The sequence below is a fragment of the Olea europaea genome, chromosome 11, assembly GCF_002742605.1.
Source record: "Olea europaea var. sylvestris chromosome 11, O_europaea_v1, whole genome shotgun sequence".
NCBI lineage: Eukaryota > Viridiplantae > Streptophyta > Magnoliopsida > Lamiales > Oleaceae > Olea > Olea europaea.
Genome location: NC_036247.1, coordinates 31,973,551 through 31,991,903, shown reverse-complemented (window position 1 = coordinate 31,991,903; position 18,353 = coordinate 31,973,551). Strand labels below are relative to the sequence as shown.

Sequence of the window (18,353 nt, the reverse complement as noted above, 5' to 3'; positions counted from 1 at the left end):
TAAATATAATATTTTTTAATTTTGGTATTAAGAGTAATGATTTTCAAAATTTATTAATAAATATAATATTTTAGTTAATTAAATTGATTTATTTTAGTAAAGTTAGTAGTAATATAATTTGTAATTAAATAATTTTTGGAATTACAAATTACAAATAAGGAAACATTGTTCTCTTGGTGTATTGAGTTGCAGACTAATCCCCTGTTTTGAGCCCCATTTTTATGTGGATTATTCTACATATATATCAGGGTTTACATCTTGATGTACATAATGTTCAAGTGACATTTCATCATTGGTTAATAGAAAAGCTATTTTTCATCCATAAAATGTCACTTGGCCATTATGTACACCACCCAAGTGTACCTATAGCATAATTCTTTTTATGTTATCATGAGTTTTGTAATAGTGATTTTTTTTAAAATTATATGGTTAAAAAATAAGGAAGAGTTTTGAATATAAACGCAAAATCTTTTATTAAAAGAATACGTGGTTAAAAATGAGTTTTTGGATAATGGGGCTCAAAGAAGAGCTAAATTAGTTGGTGTGAAAATTGCATAAAACCACAATTTTAGTGTGAAAGATGCACACTTTTAGTGTGATGGATTGGAGATGGCCTTAATAAAGTTATATGAATCAAAATTTAAAGTTGAAAGCAATTACATTTAATACTGGGTAGCACCCCATCCAAATAAGGTGGTCGATCTAGGGATTGTATGGATGTAGAAATCGATCGAGAATGTTTAACAACTTTATGAGCTAGTGCCATGATAGCATGTAGAGCTTTACCAATGACTCTAAGAAACGATGCGAGGGAGTGGTATGCTTCATTGGCCCCATGGTCTGTTACTTCATTCATCGATTTTGTAAGCAAATTTGCCACCTATTTCTCAAGGAGCGCCCGAAAGAGAAAAAAAATGGAGATCGGGCTTATGTAGGTGATCCAAAGCAAGTAAACCTTTGCTACACGGTTTAATAAGGCAACCTTACGTATAAAGGATATCCAAATGTCTTGGGTTTTCACGACCCTAGTCAACGGTCTTAGGATCAATAGGTTTAAGACTTTCATGTCCAAAAGGCTGATGGAATCGATTATCGAGCTGTTGAGGCGGGAAGAGTACATAGGTTATGAGGAGGTATTGGGGGACTATCAAAGAACTTTTTGAAGCGAGGGAGATTGTGATTGCAAAGAGAAAAAACACGAGGATCATCCTCCCAATCGATCAAAAAGAAATACCAATCTCAAGATTACAAGTATTAGCCTATGGATGTAACGATCTGCAATCTCATATACAATATTAGCTATGACCTTGTTGCAAGTGCTTAAGGAACTCGAAATTCTAAAAGAACTGAGAAAAGTCATTTTTTTGATTTCCAATAAGACCAAGGAGTGAAGGACACTTCAGCATGAGGTCGAGAGGCTACTAGCCCTGGGATGAAAGGCTGGGGTTTTCGAAATTTGAAGCAGCCATCATTATGGTGATCATACTGACTTGAGGTGATGATGCAAGAGTAATCCTGACACGGACATGGTGATGATTGAAGGAAACTCAATAGGTGAAACGAGAGAAATACCCGACTGAGGTCCATGATCCATGATTGTGTAGTCGTGAACAATAATACATAGGGTCGTGTTATATGTAACCCGGCGCCGTGTACTCGTGAACAATTATACATAGGGTCGTGCTATATGTACTAGGGCATTGACACACCCGGTTACACGCCCCTCACAATAGGGGGCTCGTACATTTTTTTTTTTTTATTCAGCTTGAGCCCCCTTCTTGTGAAGGGCGTGTCAATACCCGGGTACGAATAACAAAATTCTAATACATATAGTTCATAGGTCTAATGATGCTAGGTAGCACACCATCCAAATAAGGTGGTCGATCTAGTGATCGTATGGATGGAGAGATCGATCAAGGATGTGACAACTTTTTGAGCTAGTGCCAGCTGGCACCTTGCCACATCCTCAAACCTTTTGGACTCTACAAATAGATCTCCCTCCAAATTATTCATTCAAACACTAAATCAAACCACCCTTACAAAACCTCTCATCTTAAGAACAATCTTTAATCTTCATCTTTGCCACCCTCAAACATTGCACCACCACCTAAAATTGTTTAGCAAATTATCAACAATTATTTTCTAAAACAAGAAACTGAAACGTCTTTAGATTTAGCTAGTGATGTCATAATGTACCAAGTCAATCCAAGCAATTTATATAAATAAAAATTGAATAAGAAACTAACACAACAATAAATTCGACTCTTAAACTACCTGGTCAATCCCTATTGGGTACTATCTATCTAGTCCATTCGGAACAGGCCTAATTGCCATCAAACAGCAAAGAAATGTAACGTGCCAAACTGTTACACAACTCGACTGAGCACAACTGGTTCAATCCAATTGACACCATTAAATCTAGTCGAGCTGAGTTTTAAACGAGAAAGTTCTCTTAATATTTGTACATACTCAATTATTGTACACTTGGAAATACGGTATGACCCAGGTCCCTACTATAATTTTTTGCCAAAATAATTAACAATTCAGTTAAACTTACAATGTGACCATGATGGAAAATACGTCCAACGCCACGACAAATTAATCCAAGCTAATGAATAAGATTCCTACCTTATCCAATGTCCTCTTTTCCCAGACCCAGAAGGCCAGAGAAGTCAAGAAAAAAGGCTCACTTGAACCAGATAAGAAAAAGAAAAACAGTAAATCTATTAGCATACGATTTTTTTTTTTTTTTTTGGAAAATAAATTTTTTTTTTAACTTTCACTTGTTTTTACATATATGTTTTTAATTTCTTTAATCAAATCCTCAATCTTTAATTATTTGATGATAGTTTCATCCAAAAGAATTTGTTACAGGGACGTCAAAAAAAATTTTGCACTCATATTTCTAAACAAAATAAAAACAACAGACATAAAAGTTCAACAAAATACTTGCCCCTCATCTAACCAAATATTTGAAAAAAAAAAAAATCATAAGAAATAACTAGCTAGTTAATTGAGAATTAACGATAAAAATGGGTTAAAAGAAAGACAAAGACAAAAGTGTGAAAATGAACAAATGCGAGCCAGCCCACGCTCACATATGGGGCCAGTGACGGATCTAGGTGGTGGCGAGTTAGGGTGACTGCCGTAGCTAGATTCATCGGAACCACCTGGCGCCATTATATATATATATTTGGTTGGTAATAGATTAAAGTTTTAGATTATATTGCTGGTATTCATTTTATTTTCAAGTATTTGTTGTGGCTCACTTCATCAGACGCTGAATGTATATAGTGGAGGTCTCGAGTCCAAATTTTTTTACCAACAAACTATTGTGCAATAATATTTAAATACAACAATTTTTGCCAAAATTCAAGAGAGTGGGGGACCAAATAAAAATTCGAACCCATGGCCTTTTGTTAGATATAGTATAAACTTCATCGCCATGACACCCATTGATTATTGACAATAAGTTTAACAAAATAATATTTGTTAGGTTCTATCTATTGTAATACGAGTGCAGTTATAAAGATTCAAATCCGTGTTCTTCCTTTAAAATATACAAAATTTGGCAACAATGTCATTAAATGAGTCCGTTTATTCTTATAACATAATTATATATGTTCAATTTGAACAAAATAATTGTTAAAATTTAAATTTTAGGCCTTATTTGATTCCTATTTTTTTTCAAATACATTTTTTATCTCTTTTTTCAACTACATATTTTTCAATAAAATAATATTACACGCAGATTCAATTTATTTTTTTAATTTTTAGCTACACATTCTCCATCAAATCATTATTACAAAATCCAACCCTTTTTTTTTTGCAAAAAATTGGTATCAAACGAACTCTTAATATTTTTTGCGGTCGGCGGTAAACAGTCAACGATCGCCCGTGCTTACTCAAACTCCTAGATTTGCCCTTGTATGGGACTAGCTGAACTGCCTGAACACAAGCTGACTTGTTTCCTATAATCTCGGTACGGCTCAACCATTGGTGGGCCGAGTCGAGTAGGATGGCCAATTTTTACTGAAGTTTACATTTTCACTTCTCGATTACGAGCCAGCTCACACATGAGCTCGAACCAATGCTTGCACGAGATTTTCATCACTCGACTCGTTTACGAAGAGAGCGGTTCACCCTACTTAATTCTCCATAAAAAATAAGAAAATCCATGTGAGACTCGGCCCGGCCCGGTCGAATAGATCCCCCCACTTTTTTATCTGCATGAAAAATGCAGCGAAGGACAGGTGTAAACCTTCGACGAGCCGAGGGCTACGTTAGAAGCCATAGCAAAGACACGTGTTCATGACGTGTGAACTCCATGCAAATATTCTTTTTCTTTTTTTTAGTTTTAACATTATTCTTCAACACTTTTTTCTTTTGTTAGTATGGGCAGCAGCTAAATTTTTTCTTAAACTTGGTGTCATTTTGACTTTATGCACGTCTGAAGGGCCCACCATTAACTCCCAACCCACCCTCCAAGAGCCAAGAACATCGTCTGCCCAAATACATTTGCAAGATTGGAGTTTAGGAATAGGACCCATCTTCTTCTTCTCAATTTTCAATATCATTATATTAATTTATATATATAGATATACATACATGTATAGCTGCATGTCATGTTATAGGGTTTACTCTTCATTTCATATATAAATACATATCAGTTGTCTCTATCTTTTGCTTTTCCTTCTCTATTGAATCTGGAGCTTGCTTTGAGAATTTCTTACCTGCTCTGGTGAACCCTAATAAGGTATAATCCATACGTACATTTTAAGTATTCTGTATTTGAAATACAATAAAAAAAGCTTTTTACACTATTTTTCTTTGTTAATATTGTTCAATACTGTCCAATTTTACTTACCTAACATGAATTGTGTTCTGTAAGTATTTTGTATAATGTATTTCTTGAAGCTGTGATCCATTTCCGGGTGTACTTAAAAAATTGTATATGATGAACATGTTTACTCAACTTATCCAGTCTGTTATGTTTTCCATATTGCAATTTATATGATTTTGAAGTCATTTATATAAGACAAATGATTATAGTCTATTCTATTTATGTATCTAGGATTCTAGGATATCAGTTCCTGAGAAAAGCACAATTAAAATGATGGATTGGGCAAATGATCACTCACAATACCCAACATTTTCAAGATTAATGCTTAAAATCGTCATGATGGAATAAGTTCTGGGTTTAATTATGAGATTGAAACAATTGAAATTTAGATGGATTTGTACGAATCAAAAGCCATAGAATTTGGAAATCGTCGTTGATCTAGTTGATAACATGTTATATATGTCTTCCCAGAGTTTGATTTATCAAAATTGTTCCTTTTACTCATAAATTTGACATACTTATTTGATAAATAATCGTGACCTTTATTTTAAGTCAATTAGACGCTCAATATCTTATAAATCTCAAGTAATTATAGCAAATACTCTCATAATTTTAGTGAAATACATATTAAGCGTTCAATTGACTTAAGTTAAAGATCACGATTATTTGTCAAATAAGTGTGTCAAATATATGAGTAGAAGGAACAATCCTGTTGATTTATTTATATAAAGAAATAAAATAAAACAGTTTAGAGAAGTTATGAGAACTTTCATTCTAGATGCTCTTCATTTCCCTCTTTTTTCATGGAAGATGAATAGATTTAGGTCTCAAATTTGTTAGTCATTTTTGAATTCAGAATTAAATTCATTTCGGAGAAAATCTTTAGTAAAATGTTGGCAAGACTAAAGGTTTAATCTGTTAGTAAAAGGGGCTATTTTGAAATTATAACTGTTTAGGTTGATGGTTTGAATCTCTTGTTTTACTTCTATTTATATGCATGAATCATATATTGGCGTAGCTAAGCTACTCTTAATACCATAGACAATATTTATCCATGGTTTAGTGAATCTATTTTCACATATGTAATTGCATATACTGATACTCTGCAGCTGAATCTCGAGTGCGAAGATATATAGAAGACTCAGATTACGAAAAACTCAAAATGGGAACCACAGATTCCGACATCATGTCCCAAGGAGAGGTGGAGTCGCTATTACAGTCAAGCGAACAGCAGTCGAATAATCAGTCATTTCCATCACTAGGCAGACAATTGTCTATATACTCTCTCACCCTCGATGAGTTTCAACACAAACTTTGTGATGAAAGTGGCAAGAACTTTGGTTCCATGAATATGGATGAATTTCTCAACAGCATATGGACTGCCGAAGAGAATCAAGCACAAGTAAATGCCCAGTTAGACACTGGAAACAGTCTCCAAGGGGCACAGTCTTTCCTACGTGAAAGTAATATTCCGACAGATAAGGGCATAGCTAAGCAACACAGCTTATCGAGACAAGGCTCTCTCACTATTCCAGAGCCTTTGTGCAGGAAAACAGTGGATGAAGTGTGGTCTGACATTCACAAGACTCAACAGCAGAAAAATAGTGACCATTATGTTCAGAATCCCGATTCTGCTCAGCGACAACCCACGTTTGGAGAGATGACATTAGAAGATTTTTTAGTTAAGGCGGGGGTCGCACGTGAGCAGGATCAAGCCCCAGCACCACCTCAGCAGCAGCCATATGGAATTTACCCAAATAACAACAATCATACAGTTGGACCTACTTTCGCTACTAGACCTGTAAGGAGTGTTGGTGGTGCTGCCGTCACCAACGTTGCAACTTATCAGACGCTTCCACATAGTAGCATCGGGGAGGTGGCAGGTTTCCCTGGGGAAATGACCCAAGTTCCTGTTTATACACAGCAACCATCGGCTGTGTACGGAGGAAGAATAGGAAATGGCAGTGGGGCAGGATACAGGCAAGGGCAGGTTCTCGGGATGGATTCACCTGTAAGTCCGGTTTCATCAGATGGATTATGTAAAAATCAGTTGGACAGTGGTAATCAGTATGGAGTGGATATGGGTGGTGCAAAAGGAGGGCGGAAGAGAGTCATAGACGGTCCGGTCGAGAAGGTGGTGGAGAGGCGACAGCGAAGGATGATAAAAAATCGTGAGTCTGCTGCACGATCTAGAGCAAGGAAGCAGGTATGTTTTCTAACTCATCAGTATATGGAAGTATTAGGAACATTCGAGAAGGTTTCTTTAATTGGCTTTCGACATTTATGTTGTTTTGGCAGGCTTACACGGTTGAACTGGAAGCCGAATTGAACCAGTTGAAAGAAGAGAACACACACCTAGAGATGGCTCTGGTAACTAAAAATTTTCAATCGAGTAGGCTTATTTTTATATTATAAAGTTGATTTATTTTAATCGATCATAATACATTTACTGGATCCTGGTTAATCACTATTATCCTTTATACTCTAAACAGGCTGAGCTAGAGAGGAAAAGAAAACAGCAGGTAAACGATCTTATTGTACTTTTTTTGTGTATTGTTACTTCGCAGCTAAGACCTAAATAAATTCATCCCCTTCTAATTCTTTAAGCCTTTGGATGAGGCAATTCATTTTGTCTCCAGTGAGAACCAGGATTTTGCAAATGCCGTCAACATGTACAAACTCAGAGTCCTGAGTTTTGACAATGATTACTGATTAACGTTTCTGTGCTTCTGTAACTTTGTACACAGCACTTTGAGGAAGCGATGATGAAAGCGCAGGTCCAAACCAAGGCCCACAAAGCTAATGAGAAATTAAGGGCGTTTAGAAGAGCCATGAGTTGCCATTACTGAAGCAAATCCGTTTTGTCTGCATCAGAAACTAAATGCTCGCTGCAAGCAGAGACGTAGGGCTGGATGAACTGTATAATGCCTTTCTCTTGTTCTCTGAAGACCAAAAATGAAAGCAAAACCAGTCCGTGGAACCATAGATACTTTAATAGTTGTAGTTTTCAATAATCTAGTCGTAGTATAGCTAGCCTTCTAGTTATAGTTGAAATACCATTTGGTTTTCGGTAATGTTGCGTGTTTTTGTATGTTTTCTGTACATTTCTATTTCTGTTTCAGCAACAAGAAATTAAGTTGAAGTTTGTAGTTTCAAGATCACTTGTATAATGGAACTTTTGCTTGCAATACAACACAAATTTGAAATCAAACACTTCTCTAGGCTTTTCAGAGGAACCTGTGAAAAAATTTACGATAATGATCCAGTGTTGATACCTGGAATGGTCATATGAAGAGGGAAATGGCTCTGATGGTAGAGGCATGGCTTATTGTAACTCCTCACAGCTTCAAGATATTTAATTCTTCTTGAAGTCTGATTGTTGGTGCTATGCTAATGAGACCTTTCTGCTCTGTATGGATTAATAATTGACTATCTGAAGAGCAAGCTCGGAACCAAGGGAAAAGACTTGTACTAAATTCCATTTCCAAATCTCGTCCTTCGACATCCATAAATACATAGATGTTTCTGATGAACACCCTGCGATTAATCCCAGTAAATTCCATTAAGCTGGACCTTTCAGAATCACATGTTGGATATTTGATGATGTAAATTCTTCTGGCTCCAAATCAAATGATAGAGTCGATTTGTCGTTCCAGCCAGAAAAAATTCCCCAATAAATAGCTCCGTTCACGCATAGAGGGTACCTATCAGCACATTTACTGCAAGGACAATCACCTATTCTTCTCCAAGAACCAGCACTGACGTCCTCGCCATCTCTAAAAGTAAAAACTTCACATCCCATAAGTTCCCCATCACCACGGGAGCATTGATCAAACAAATGCCTAGAAGGAATACAAACCCAATATTTTTAAATGATGTAGTATTTGGACGACATGGGACACGGACAACTTCATGGAAGCTCGGTGACAAACATAAAGAGAGTACATGCAGCACAAGATACTGAGCCAATCACAAGCAATGGGGGGTTATGAACAAGTCCATCAATGACTTCCTGAATTCATCTGTGATGTTTCCCTCTAAAAGTCTACAGGGGTCAGTTCAATAGTTGCTTTACTTTTACTCACTTCTCCATTTTCATTTGAAACTTATTTTCGGATCAGTAAAAGGGGGGTCTGCTTTGACCATTTGATGTGTTGGACAGTGAATTCCTATCGCGAGTCACTAAGTTGTGCCATTCTTTTGAAACACACGAGAACTTGCACAGAATCTTGACAGTCTGGAGAGTATTTCAATGTTCAGATCATGAGAGAAATCACTAGTTCCTTTGATTTTTCACCATATTGTTGCATCTCCTGTCCCCCTCGATGTGGTGCTTTCTGATCATTCTCCTGAATGCTGAAGATATCCATTGGATCCATCGCCATACTGTCAAAGAGGCTTCTTGTTCTATACAATTAAGAAGCAAGAGTATTATTATGAAATTTCCAAGAACTCTTGCTGAAACTTCCTATATGTTTAACTTTCAATAAAATCGAAAAGAATGCTTTAGACAAGGGTAGTAAGAAACAAAATGTGATCAAGGAAACTTACACTTTGTAATTGTAATACAGAAAGTGAACAAATTACGATAATTTCTCTCCAAAAAAGAAACAAATAAAATAGGCCTAGTTAGCACTTTACATAGATAACAAATAGATAGCTAAGCTAATTGTCCTGTTAGACTTTGAAGTCTTGGCATGCGATGGCCAATTCCTGATCTCTGATTGCTCTTTGATGTAAAAATTGCATCATTTGTTGATTCATAATAATTGAATTTCTTTAGTTGGCTCCGACATATTCCTACATTTCATTCACTGGAATCAAATTTATATATTTTCTCTTTTTCCTTTTAGTGTGATGTCAGGGTTGGGGGAGGGGGCACTCATACTTTCATCAACTTTAGTAACTTCACAATTACACAACCAAACTAATAGCTCAAATTTGAGCAAGACAAAATGCAATATCATTCCATGATATGTGAAAGAAAGTACTATAATGACATGTCTTAATTTCATTGTTGTCTGCATGCACATCCTAGCTGCTGTGAGAATCGGATAAAGTGAATAGATGATTTCCCAGTTAACAATAAGTTGTTTCCATGGCAGATGAAGTTAATAAAAGAAGGATTGGCTTGGAATTTCATAAGGTTTAATGGTTTATAATATTATTATTATTATTTTTCGTTCAAACAATCAACTACAAGTCTTCTTTTTCTAGCAACCATTGCAGCTATGTGCAGATAAGCGAATGCTTACCATTAAGTGCATGTTTGGTAAGTAATACTAGAAAATACTGTAAAAATAGTGAACAAGATTTTATCGTGGTGTACAATCCTCCATACCAAAAGTGTGCCGAGGAAGGTATTATCCGAATTCATTTTAGCAGGATAATAGGCATTTCCATGGTAATGATATGAATCACATGGTATGCTTCCACCAACTAAGCCCCTATTTAACAACCATTATTCCAAAACTCCTTTTTTATATACCCATTTTCAACCACGCATTCACAAAATAAAATATTGTACATGTAAACCCAAACATTTCCTTACTTATTAACTACACATTCTGCAAAAAATCATTATTTGAAACTCCATTTACGCAATTAATGTTCGTCATTGTTGATCTCGCTTTCAAAAGTGGTGTCATAAAAATCTCACTGCCGAAGTATGACAACAATTCCATAACAAACCATCTTATAATTATTATCCATGACATCCAATCCAATTCCTAATCCAATTTATGGTAACAGGCCTCACATGATGCAGTTGGTACAGATCGAGATACTCCAAGAGGCTCAACTCTGTTGTAGCAGTTCCAATGTGCCACCTGATCCCAGTCATCTACAGTGACAACAAAACACCAAATGTCCTTGAGTATTGCTGTGCGTGTAATGTTAGCATAAAGGGAACTTAGCTAGGTTGTCACTAGAAACAAACAAAAGTTAGCCTCCATCTAGCAAATTTATAAATAAGAATAGTAGTGGGTCTGACGAAACGTGTGGATAATAATAAATAGTATTTAAGTATGTGTGATTGAAATTAATATTTGACTTTAACCAAATTTATAAACCAATTTATAAATTGTATCCAAACGGAGGCTAGACTCCCAAAACTTAATAGTTAAGAAAGCATACTCGGTTGAACACTGGCGGTAGAGATGCCTAAAAATGAAACCAGCAGGCAGATCGGGGTTGCAAGTTGCAATAAGGATTTCACAGGCAAGGCAGCGTTGGATCATCTCCGTCTGTCATGTCCTTTGACAGGCATTATTAAAATTCTGTTTTGTCACTTCCGTGTTCCTATATTCTTCTCTGGAAATAGAAGTTCAACGGGAAAAATAACAAGATCAGCGAGAGTGTACCTAACAATCTTATTTGTCAAAATTAATGATGAGAATGGCATTAATTATGAAAATCACTGTCAACAAAATATGTGTCTGGAGAGCGGGACAGAGAGACATACAGACCATGGGACATATCGAAGAGATGACAGTAGTTCGCAACTTCCTACATACGAAGCAACCTCTTACCTGTGAAGTGCAAGTCACCAGGTGTGATTATCAAAGTAGCATCATAATACATGGGAAGTTGAAATCTGAGAACTTAACAAAACCAACGAATTAATGAATTTCAGAAATTTTGGCATTATTACATCACTGATGGGAATTGCATGGATATTTTCAGTTGGACGTATACTTCTATCGTCAACTTAATACCACTGAATCCTAATATAAATTCCCAGAAATAATAATGCAGTTCTAAGTAGATATTAAGTTATTAACTCATTATGATCAGATTCATTTACATTTTTAGCTGCCTTGTAATATAGTCAGCATAACAGGATGAGGTGACTCTTGATATTACATCTATCCTTTTATCTCGAATTTATATTTGGCTATTGGGTTTTTGGCATTACAATGGCAAAGGATTGTTCCGCATGTAGTTGACAATTATAGTGATTTTAATTTTTAATGTATGTTTTTCGATGTCAAAATATTAGTTAAAAAATTTGTGATGAGGAGTTGCAATCCATAGACAAGATCCACACTCACACATATACCTTCACTACTGATCCTCGTTCTCATCTCAAGCCAAGATGAAAGATTAAAAATCAAGAGTTCTATCAAGCACAATCAAGAAGGCATTTGAAAATTTTTCTTTTAAATTTAGCTCAGGAAACAAGTAGAATTTATTCATCACATCAATAGAAAGTCCTTAGCAATCCAAAAACAAAAAAATTCTGGATACATATACCATCCTAAAATTCTGGATACATTTACCATCTTTCCACACATACGGACAGTTGGAAAAGGAAAGACAAGTAGAAGAAGAACCAGGACTAAAAGCAGTTAGCTGGACTCCTAATATCATTCCTTTTCCCAATTTTCAACTCTTCCATCTATGACTTTCCTTACTTCATGGCTAATGGGGCTTTCCAACATTTCCAATACACTTTCTCCACTCATTACCAATCTTTTTCCCACGAAGAGGCTTTCATCTTATACAGTTACAAACTTACAGCATATCTTTACTCAAGGTGCAAGTAGTGTTTAACAAGGCAAAGGTGTAAGGGAAGGCGCTCCACATCTCACAGAGCAGGGCATACAGCACGAAGCATATGCATCATAAATTTTTTACTTTAAATATTTCATGAAATAAATCAATTACTAATAAAAAATAAATAAATAGATAAATAAAAATTGCTGACAAAACTATGGAAACTTATTGGGTAGAAATTGCAGAGAAGATTTGTGCAAGATTATAAGACATCTGAATACATACCAAACTGAAAGAATGCCACAGAGAAGTTATACACAAGGACTAGTTCAATTTAGTTTCTGAGAATAAACAGAGTGGTGCAGCAGCAGAATATAGGTCTTGTAAAAAGACAGGAAAAGCTCAAGATTCTTAGTAGAATAATTGAAGATATCAAATTCAGAGATTAAAAAGCAACCTAGCCCTCTTCTTATATAGGCAAAGAAGAAGTAAACGGAAAGAGAAAACATTCTATTTTTAAAATGAACTAGAAATCCTGTAATGAAACACTACTCCTAATTGAACTAGAAATTCTATCAAGAAAATAAAAAAAACTAACAAACTCCCAATAAATAGCAAAGCAAAAAATGCTACTTGCATTAAGAATACAATGTGCAGCGTCAAACGTCATATAGTTAACCGGTAGTTATTCCAAGTTCTCCTATCATAGCATCTAAATCAAGTCTCTATTTTCCAAAACCACGTCTATGTTCATCATTTCTAGACAGCAATCAGATAAAATGCATACCTTTACCTATGTCAGTACCTTCAGTTTTAAAATTTTAAATAAAACAGATTGCACTATGGTAATATCATTAAAGATTTGGCATATTTAACAAATATGTTCCCATGATAATTTATGTTAGATTAAGGACTTGCTATTTCCTTCATCTTTCTTTCTTTTCTTTTTTTTTCCTTCTTTCTTCTTTCTTTTTTTTTTTTCCTTGTGGACCTGATGCACTTAAATGGTAACTGTTAGTCTTGTAGCATTATTGATCGGGTAGTAAAATACTAATACTATCATCACAATCTGTTGATAAGTGAAACAGAGTGAGTTTGTTTAGTTGTTAAAATATTAATACTAATACTATCATCATAATCTGTTGGTGATAAGTGAAACCCTAGTTTATTTAGTAAAATGTTAATACTATCATCCTCATCTGTGGGTGATTAGTGAAAGTGCGAAACAGAGTGAGCTTGTTTAGTGGCTTTTATGTAATTTAAAAGCAAACTAAAGTAGGATTGGACCTTGAATATAAATATTAGTTTTATGGGTATAAACTCCAATTCCTCGGGCAGAGCCATGTAAAAGGCATGCCTCAATCCCCTGGGTGACAAGCCATAGGAAAAAGCTTCACCATGTGGGGCATAAGCTTTCTCCAAACACCCTGAGTCAATTTTGTTGTGCCTCACCCAGGCTGCACCAAAAAGCACCAATCAAAAAATTCTGAGTACAGTACTTCAGCTACAAGTAGATAAGCATCAGTCAAATGCAACATCTCGAAATTACATTTGTTTGCTGATTGCTAAATATACTGTACTAAAAATTTCAAAGAGGGTATGCCAAATATGTTCAATATTTCAGGATAATGTAACGCCATTTTGATAGACTGAAGAATAGATCATGGTTCTGAAGAAACAGTAAACAAATGAAATCAAGGATAACACCTAGCAAATGGATGAACATTCTCTACGTACGAAGAACGGGAGGCCAAAGCAATGCCAATCACCTGAGCGGGCAAATGAATATAAGCAATTTTCTGCTCCCCGTAGTTGACATGAAACAGACTTTAATTATACCTTGAGATGGAAATTGAAGAAAGAACAGTAACAGACTATGAAGAAAACCTTATCATTGGCTTACATTTGGAGGAAACAACATGCGGCCAATCAAGGTTCTGACATTTCTTGAACAATATATTCAATGTCATCAAAACTATCGTAAGCAGTTACATGTTTTTTCAATAGTTCAATGGCACTAGATTAAAGATTTGAGCTTCATTGCACTTAATTTGCCACAAAACAATGGCATTAAGCTCCATCCTTTACCAATATGATTGCTGGTACAGTTCGATTTCATCAAACAAAAGAATCTGTCATCAATTGATGGTAATGTAACTAAATTACCTCTCAACCTGAAAAGACGGGTATCCTCTCTTTTTTTTTGAAACAAAAGGACTGAATATTAAAATTATGCTTCATTACAGCACCTTCATACATAATCTTCAGCTTGCAAGGACTTGAAGTGATTAATTTGATAAAAGTTTATATTTCATGCCAGACAACAGAAATCTCCGTGTCTCAATATAAGAAGCACCTAATGTAAACCAATAAAAATGTAGAAGTGTAGCCTGAGAAAATCATACCAGAAATGGATCTTGGATTAATAAATGTTGACGGGTAATTCTCGAGCAAACTTGATAAATCCTAAATCTATTTGGTTCATAATCACGAATGCTGAAATGCATTACAGTGAATTATCAGATAATAGGGAAACAACCTCCTGAATCAGAGATCGATAGAATAAAATTCTTTAGAGAAACCACCTCGTAGAAAATAGATTGATCTACAGAGTGAGAGAAAGGTGGGAAGGAGCATATCAAGAAATTAGATATGAGATGAGTGCCATGACACAGACAAATTGTTTGAATCAATAGATGGAAAGACCCAGAAGTCCTACAGACTTGAGGTCCTTTACATTTAATTAAGCCCTTGAAGCGTAATAATTAGTATAAACCATCTCAATCTTTTGGGATTCATATCATTTGGCTCTGAACCTATAATTTTTGAATTCTTTTTTTGAAGCTAGAAAGCATTCTGTGCACCTCCCACCACATCCAAATATCCCCAGCAACCGCCGACTCCTACCGTCCTGGGCTTCATGACCGACAACCCTACCGGCCTCACGCCACAAAACCCTAGCCAAAACGCACCAGATCAACAGTTTGAGAAGAAAACCGGGCAACCATCATCCACCCACCCTCCGGCAATCCTTCGGCCACACGCTCCTTCGCGGCCGGTCGTGCAGGCCGTTCTGATGCCGGCCAGGCAGTGGCGCCGGTCTCGCGCTGATCTGGCCGAGCGTGTGCGGGCGGAACACGCGTCACAGCCAACGAGGCTGCTGATTCCTCCAGCAGCGACCAGTACACCCCTACATCCGGATTTATCATCTGATGCATCGTCTGATCAAAAGCAAGGAAAACTATTTCACGCAAATGGTATGGTCTACAATTCTAGATTTAGAATTGAGGCTAAAGAGTTCGTAGTGTTTGTCTACGAATCGGGCATTGTTAAGCTATCAGAATGGGGGGCAGATTTCAGATGCCATATGCATGGGGCCGTTTGGATGGTGAATATTGATGTAGCATAACATAAACATAGGAGCAATCACATGGAAGGAGAAGAGAGGGAAGTAGAAACCAGATAAAAGAAAGAGAAAGAAGTAGGAGAAGAAGAGAAGAGGAGGGGCGGTGGAAAAGGAGAGAATGCCCGCAACACTCCAATTTTCATTTCGTTTCCATCAATCTCTCTATCCATGCAACAGGCTGCATACATATATATAATATACAAAACAAAGAGATTGGGCTTGGGCCAGCCCAAACACTATACAAGCCCAAAGCAAAATAAAAAAGGCCTGGGCCAATACAAAAACATATTACAAGCCCAAATAAAATACTAAACTAAATAGTCCAAAGTTGATATTCTCATCAACTCTCCCGGAGCGGAAGAAAACTCGACTTTATCGAGAGAACAACTCACAAAAGGCTGCAATTAGTTGCCCAACCATAAGCTGAGTGGTTGGACAAACCTCTTTCGACGTCCATATACACGTGTGATAGGTGATCTGGGCAATGGGAGATCATGCTGACTCTTATAAAGCTCCAACAAGTCACGATCAAGCCGTTGGAGGGTCTCTCTAAATATCAATGTACAGTCAGAGTCAGGTCGGCCTACCCAATGAACAAGAAAGCGCTGAATTTCTCCATCATTAGTCAACATCATCTGTTCATCTAAAATAGTATCAATCTTTTCTTTGGGTATTGTGATAGGGGATGTTGAAGTAGGGGTAGCAACAGGTTCGGGTTGAGGGTCAACAAATGGGGGTAGAAAATGATCATTAGAGGGCTTAAAATGGCCTTTATAAGCAACTAAATCCTCAATATTGAAAGTAGAGTAGTAGCCAAAATGTGATGGAAGATCAATGACATACGCATTTGAACCAACACGCTTTAAAATTTTAAAAAGACCAGCGCTACGGGCTTGCAATTTGGAAGCAGATCCAGATGGACGCCGTTCCGGCCTAATTCGGATCATCACATAATCCCCAATATTAAATTCAACATGTCGTTTATGCAAATCAGCTCAAAGTTTATATGATGCATTATTTGCCTCTAATTGTTTATTGATCTCAATATGCAAGTCATGAAGATGTACAAATGCCTCAGCTAACACAGACACATTAGCATGTGGGGACATAGAGATAAGATCTAAAAGCTTCCTAGGTTTATAGCCATGAACTTCAAGAGGACTCATGCCTAAAGACCGATGCACAAAACTGTTATATGCAATTTGGGCTATCGGGAGGATTAAATCCCAGTTCCTCATATTTTCCTGAACTAGACATCTTAATCGGTTACCAAGACTGCGATTAACAGCTTCAATTTGACCATCGGTCTGAGGATAATATGCAGTGGAAAATTTCAACTTAGTGCCAACCATGTGCCATAAGGTTCTCCAGAAGTAGCTAGTGAACCGAACATCCCTATCCGACACAATGGTCTTAGGAAGACCATACAATTTAACAATCTCATTAAAGTACAGCCTAACAACCTTAGACGCATATGAAGTCTTGCTGCAAGGGCTAAAGCGGGCCATTTTCGAGAAACGATCCACTATAACAAAAATAGAATCATGTTTCTTTGGAGTACGTGGGAGTCTTAGTACAAAATCCATACTGACGTCTTGCCAAGGACAATTAGGGACGGGAAGAGGTGTGTAAAGACCAGTGTTTTGTCTCTTCTGTTTGGCCAACTGACAGAGTTACAAGCACTAACAATCTTAGCTACATCTGTCTTCAAACGAGGCCAATAAAATTGATGTTCAACCTCTTCGATTGTCTTATCACGTCCAAAATGCCTAGCCAGGCCTCCTGCATGACTTTCCCAAACTATAAAGTCTCGTATTGAAGTCCGAGGGGTGCACAATTTATTAGACCTAAAAAGATAACTATCCTCTAGACGAAAACCATCAATAGCATCAAATTGTCCACTTTGCAATGCAAGGAAAATGTCCTTGAAATCGGGATATGACTCATAATCTTCTTTGAGTCGTTCAAAACCTATGACCTTGACACTCATATTGGTTAAAAGTGAAATGCAGCAGCTTAAAGCATCTGCCGCTTGATTTTCACCGCCCTTTTTATGCTTCAAAACAAAAGAGTAGGCCTGCAAATACTCGATTCAACGACCATGCCTAGCATTCAATCTCTTTTGGGAATTAAGATAACGAAGTGCCTCATGGTCCGAATAAAAAATAAATTCCTGGGGTAACAAGTAATGACGTCAATAGCGTAAAGCTTGTACGACTGCATACAACTCCTTGTTACAAGTCGAGTACCGTCGTTTGGCATCATTTAATTTCTCACTGAAATAAGCAATAGGGTGGCGCTCTTGGCTCAAAACTCCACCTATCCCTACCCCAGAGGCATCACATTCTACCTCAAAAACTTTGAAAAAATTGAGAAGTCGCATGACTGGAGCTTCTGTCATTTGCCTCTTAACCAACTTAAATGCTTTGGCCGCTTCGTGTGACCAGTAAAATTCCCCTCTTTTCATGCACTCCATAATAGGAGTCATGATCATGCTAAACCCTTTAATGAAACGATAATGAAAGGTAGCTAAACCATGAAAACTCCAAACGTCATGTATAGTCTTGAGCTCAGGCCAACCAACAATGGCCTGAATCTTTGCAGGGT

The 18,353-nt window shown here is 36.7% G+C and overlaps 1 protein-coding gene and 1 long non-coding RNA gene across 5 annotated transcripts; one reads left to right on the top strand and one right to left on the bottom strand.

Moving 5' to 3' along the window:
* The first annotated feature begins 4,577 nt into the window (after positions 1–4,577).
* On the top strand, positions 4,578–8,056 carry LOC111404083 (protein ABSCISIC ACID-INSENSITIVE 5-like). Its single transcript, XM_023032816.1, has 5 exons — positions 4,578–4,756; positions 5,953–7,049; positions 7,142–7,213; positions 7,336–7,365; positions 7,591–8,056. Exons 2-5 carry the CDS (start codon positions 6,006–6,008, stop codon positions 7,690–7,692), a joined length of 1,248 nt encoding a protein of 415 aa, XP_022888584.1. The 5' UTR covers positions 4,578–4,756; positions 5,953–6,005; the 3' UTR covers positions 7,693–8,056.
* Positions 8,057–9,962: 1,906 nt separating this feature from the next.
* LOC111404084 lies at positions 9,963–18,341 on the bottom strand. Of its 4 annotated transcripts, XR_002704654.1 has the most exons (4): positions 13,628–18,341; positions 11,307–11,373; positions 10,979–11,155; positions 9,963–10,685 (listed from the first exon to the last, which is right to left on the bottom strand). It is a non-coding gene; the product is annotated as an uncharacterized LOC111404084 (long non-coding RNA). The 4 variants fall into 4 exon arrangements; XR_002704651.1 differs by having other exon boundaries at positions 11,307–18,341; XR_002704652.1 differs by having other exon boundaries at positions 11,311–18,341.
* Between the last annotated feature and the right edge of the window lie 12 nt (positions 18,342–18,353).

Excerpts from the sequence above, each read along its gene's own strand:
- LOC111404083 (XM_023032816.1), top strand. The coding sequence starts at position 6,006 with ATGGGAACCACAGATTCCGACATCATGTCCCAAGGAGAGGTGGAGTCG. Across the intron at positions 7,050-7,141 it reads GATCTAGAGCAAGGAAGCAG|GCTTACACGGTTGAACTGGA; the intron begins GTATGTTTTCTA and ends TTGTTTTGGCAG. Across the intron at positions 7,214-7,335 it reads CACACCTAGAGATGGCTCTG|GCTGAGCTAGAGAGGAAAAG; the intron begins GTAACTAAAAAT and ends TACTCTAAACAG.